The sequence below is a fragment of the Montipora foliosa genome, chromosome 4, assembly GCF_036669935.1.
Source record: "Montipora foliosa isolate CH-2021 chromosome 4, ASM3666993v2, whole genome shotgun sequence".
Classification (NCBI taxonomy): domain Eukaryota; kingdom Metazoa; phylum Cnidaria; class Anthozoa; order Scleractinia; family Acroporidae; genus Montipora; species Montipora foliosa.
The window spans coordinates 5,912,670-5,917,669 of record NC_090872.1 but is presented as its reverse complement, the minus strand read 5'-3'; the positions used below and the strand labels follow the sequence as shown (position 1 = coordinate 5,917,669).

The 5,000-nt window shown below is 39.1% G+C and overlaps 1 protein-coding gene across 1 annotated transcript in view; it reads left to right on the top strand.

Annotated features, from left to right (window-relative positions):
* The first annotated feature begins 1,705 nt into the window (after positions 1-1,705).
* The window catches only part of LOC137998882 (DNA damage-regulated autophagy modulator protein 1-like), a 9,694-nt gene continuing 6,399 nt past the window's right edge, over positions 1,706-5,000 (top strand). Inside the window, exon 1 of the mRNA XM_068844722.1 lies at positions 1,706-2,090. Within this exon, the coding sequence (XP_068700823.1) occupies positions 1,719-2,090 (372 nt within the window). The 5' untranslated portion in view covers positions 1,706-1,718. The remainder of the gene's footprint in view (positions 2,091-5,000) is intronic.

Below are 5,000 nucleotides of genomic sequence, written 5' to 3'. Positions count from 1 at the left end.
TTAATACGCACTGGTATTCTGCTATTATTTTTCAAAGGTGCTTCCTCGCTTCGTTGCACTTCAGTGATTGCCTGTTCTTGAATATTAAATGGATTCTTGAATTCCAATTTATTCTTGGTCGTAAAGTTGAAATTAGATCTTCTTATTAATGTAGAACCCCTTCCACGAGTGCCACGGAAGTTTCTAAGGATTCCTAGCTCCTTAATACGCTTCCATGTAGCTTGGTCCACTGGTTTCAGTTGCTTGCTAGGTTGACCATTCACATCATGCCGAGAGAATCTAGTGTTTGGGGCCAAATATTTCCACCAGTGACATTTAGACATCAGAAATTTTGTTCCATAAGCCAGCATAGTGTTTAGCTAACTAGAAACGACGAAACTTTGGTGTTGGGAATAGTAAACTTGAGGCTAAAAAGCAAATAAGTCAGAGCTAAAAAGATAAGCAGCTTCACGCATGGGAGCGCTGATACATTCCTTGTTTTTGCACCTCTTGTACATGTCTCCCCAGTCACTGAAATGCCTTTTTGCATGCGGAAACGAAGTAAGGGGATCTTCTTCTTCTTCTTCTTCTTCTTCCGTGGTAGAATGTTGATCATGTTTCTTATCTGGGGTAGGTATGCCAAATACTAATTCATAGGGTGTTTGTTTTGTTGCTTCACGTTCCTCAACGTTGTTTTTGAAAGCAGCTTCCCCTAGTACCTGACACCAATGATTTGGAATTTGTTTCTTTTCTTTTAAGATATTTCTGATGTTTTGCTTTACTGTTTGATTGTTCCTTTCCACCAAACCTTGAGTTGATCGTTTTCTGGGAGCTCCATGACGTTGAGCGATGCCGTTGTTCTTGCAGAATTCGAACATCAGAATTGTCCATTGTCACTGTGTAATTTCTGAGGGAATCCGAATTGCCAGCAAAATTGAGACAGGCAATCCAATACATCTTCAGCTTGCTTATTTTTCAATGGATAAAGCCATGAATATTTTGTGAAATGATCAATTGTGTTTGCGATGACATGAGCATGTACATGGCAAGTTTCTAAGGTCCATTAGGTCCATTTCCAAAAGTGTTAGGAATGATCCTCTTGCTTGAACAGGGAATAGGACGGGCTGTTTTTGGCTGCTGGTGATCGACTTTTGTTCTTCGTGCATTGTGAATAATCTTTGTCCTACCTATCTTACTGAATTAGTGCCTTTCCCATTTAGTGAAAGAACAAATTATTCTTTAATTAAATTAAGAAATGCTTCAAATTATTCCATTTTTCAAGTCGTACCGAGCTCTTTTAAAGATCTTTTTCCCCATCCACTACTAAATTGTGGAATGATATCAGTTTAGACATACGTTACCTCAATTCTATTGGCTCTTTAAAAGGAGCTTTACCATTTAATGTACCGGGGTAATGTACCTTGTATTAATATAGTCTTGACAATTTTGCTTATTGACAGGAAAAATGCATATATTCACACTCGACTGCGTTTACATGCTTATCCCCTCAACTAGTATCTTTTTAAAATAGGGTGTAGAGAATCTCCAGTGTGTTTATGTGGCTTTCAATTTCGAAGCGAGCCCTCTCGATGAGCACTGTTAGTCTTAGGGCCAAGTTAATTTGCCAATAAATATGTTTAAGTATATTTATTTCCCTCAGGGTCTAGAATATTATCTTTTCACCAATACAAGTACTGATAGCCTTATGCTAATTTTCCCAATTTTGAGTCGCCACGAACATGCCAACGTTTTCGAATGTAGTTCGTTTCCTACCTTTGTTCTGGCCTCTTTTGATTTTTATAACAATCTTGACCCCATATATCATAGCAGTATCTCTGGGACATGTTTATCCATTTTTACCGACCATCAGCAAAGCGGCAGCCTATCAACCTCAGAATTCCATCTTTGGCCTTCTAATGGCGTCTCTTGCATTATGTGGCTCGCTGACTCTGTTTTGTAGGTATATTCAACTGGACGGTATTCAAGACTACTCAGTCGACGAGAGTATTTTACGAAGAGTGCGGCTGTTGAACAAGGTGTCGGTGCCATTTGCAGTTGGAAGTTTCGTGGGTGTCCTGATAGTGGCGAATTTTCCCTCTCCATTAAGTGAGGTATGCCAACTTAAGGTAGTATCGAAAACGAAGACCTAAGCACGAAGCACTCTAAGAGCCTGTTTATATGAGGCGAGCCAATCCGGTTAGGCAGGTTGGCCCGCTTTGCCGAGTTCTTGGCTAATGCTTATTTTCTTTGGTCAAAGCTCTGTTCGTTTATATGAGAAGGCGCCCTGGCCCGCTTGCCGAGATCCCGGTCTGAGCTGCCGAGACGTCGACAAGTCGGGCTTAAAATTTCTCATATAAACGGTCCAGCCCGGTTTGCCAGGATGAAAAATTTTCATGACACGTGAGTTGCCTTGAAAACAAGAAATCAAACGTTTAAAAACCCATGAATGAGGGGGTAGTTTCTGAAGAAACTGTGGTGCTGCGTCGGTGGGGAAGTAGTATACAAAAATTTGGTTTTATGAACGGAGTTGATAATGTAAATTGGCCACCGTACAGAGATTCTAAAAGCTTTTAGATTCTAAAAGCTTTTAGAATCTCTGTACGGTGGCCAATTTTAGATTCTAAAAGCTTTTAGAATCTCTGTACGGTGGCCAATTTACATTATCAACTCCGTTCATAAAACCAAATTTTTGTTTAAAAACCCACACAGATAAATTTACTTCTCCTTGACCAAGTTTCAAGGTCCAGCGAGCATCCATTGCTTAGAAACAGCGAAAAATATTCAAATTTTCAAAACCCTTCGAGGCTTGCTTACAACGAATTTTTACACGGCTGGTCAACCGGTTATCTGTTTGGCCATCACCGGAGTTTGAGCGTGACTGATGCTGGAGAAGTGTGATTTTATCGGCGAAATGTGAGGTAAGCTAGAAATTAGTTCCCAGCCTTTCCTTTATTTAGGTACGAGTCGGACAACCCGGGAATTTGAGAAGTCGCTTAAATCGTATTCAATCAGGCAAATAACCACACAAAAACCGAGAAAGTCACAACGACAATAAAGAAAAGAATTTTTATTGAGAACTTTTGCGGGTAAATATCTTTTTCAGTTTGTTATCGAGATTCCCATACAAATCCTTAGAATTTTTTTACCCTCCGAGTCTGGGCCGCCTGTGGCGTATATTCCCCACAAGAACTCCAATTTCAGTCGGAAATCCTCTTAATTTCGAAAAACAAACGAAGATGTGCCTTTCGTAGCTTCCACATGTTCCTTTTTTTTTACTGGGTTGCCAGTATGGCAATCCCAGTCGGAAAATGGGTAATATTTCTCTGTTTTATTATGCTTTTATTTTTTCCATGTCGGTAAAAGTCTTGCCTGCCACTCCCCTCCTAAGTGCTGTCTTTTTGCATAGAGTCTTTTGTGCGTATTTTGTTAGGTTTGCGGGGGTTGGGGTAATGCGTAGTTTTCTCTGGTGCACACAAGAGAACATTTAATTAACCTGCAATGGCGTCGAAAGTCATTGTAACGCGAATGGCGTTTTAGTGGATCTTTAAACAAAATATACCCTCATGGAGCTCAAGAATGGAACGTCAGTTGGATGAACAATATAACAAGACAGGCGGTGAAAAATAAATATCTGGAACTTTAAAGCGACGAGTAATGGTCTTGGACAACAATTTCATTTTTCGCCGTTGGATATCAAGTGCGCTTTGTTTCTAATATTTTACTAACTTGGTATTATATACAACACTAAAATCAAATGTCAATTTTTTTATGGATTTAACAAACATTGAAGGAATCGAGCGCCTTGAGTGCATCACAGTGTTTACTGAAGTCGCATCTAAGTTGTCTGGCAATTTACATTTATTTTGTACTCAACATTGCAAAGGTAAACAAAAATTGGAAATGTAACAGTGAAGAATTATTTGAATGCAAGCTTGTTGTCTCTTTAATGCTTCATTATTTACGGTCAAGGTTCTTTCGCAATGGGTTTGATGTGAACTGTCAGAAATTTATTTAATTGCATACGCTTTGTGACACGGATTGTGTGTCTTGTTTGCACGCACGCTATTGAAATAGGAAGGGTTTTTTGCCTCTAATAGCAAATATGTTGTTTGTTTCAATAAACCTTTCGCTGCAAAAGGTTTTTGTGAGATTTCCAGCCTTTGTGAATTCCACGAACGGCAAGGTAACTAGTCATCTCGTCACCATGAAGACTCGCCACCAGCAAACTGAGCGTATCAATTGGCCATGCAATCTCTGTACACAAACTGAGTACCGACAACGATACCAGCTCGCAGTCCACCGTAGTATTACGCTAGCAATTAAACGCGCACTGGAATCTAATGGATATGTTCCAGAAGGTTTCTTCGACGAAAGCGACTGAAGAATGTTAGTTCCCGAAAAATAACGTCTAGCTTGATAGGACTGATAGAGACTTTTCCTTACACGTGATTAATCTTCGACTTAGTTTTCATAAATTAGCCCAAGTGATGACGCGTCTTATTATGATTTTCCCTCAGTTCATGAAACTAACAAAACCGCAGCGTGTTTGTTTATGTTCTGTATTCTTTTTATGTCGAATGAAAGACGCTCTATAATTGCACACACAAAAACAAATTTTTTCATTCAGCTACACAAAAGTTACAGATGTAAATACATGTAGTGGTACTATGATCAAATTCTTACCCCTTGATTTTTTGAGTGTATCACATGGAATTCCATGAAAGAACAAAAACGCCACTGACCGTTTGCAAATATCTTCATTAGTTCCCCGAGATATTTAAGTTTGAAAAATGGGTAAAATATGCAAATGAGATGACTGATGACGTCATACAATCAACCCAATATTATATTGAGTATATAAATAGAGCTATTTTGGCCAATTTGCAGCGCAGACCTTTGAAACTTGGTAGTCTAATAGTTCTACAGGAAACATACCTATGGCTATAAAAAATTCTGTACCCATGGCAACTCACTCTTTTCCAGTCCCCACCCACTTGATCTCAATATGTTAGTGATATATA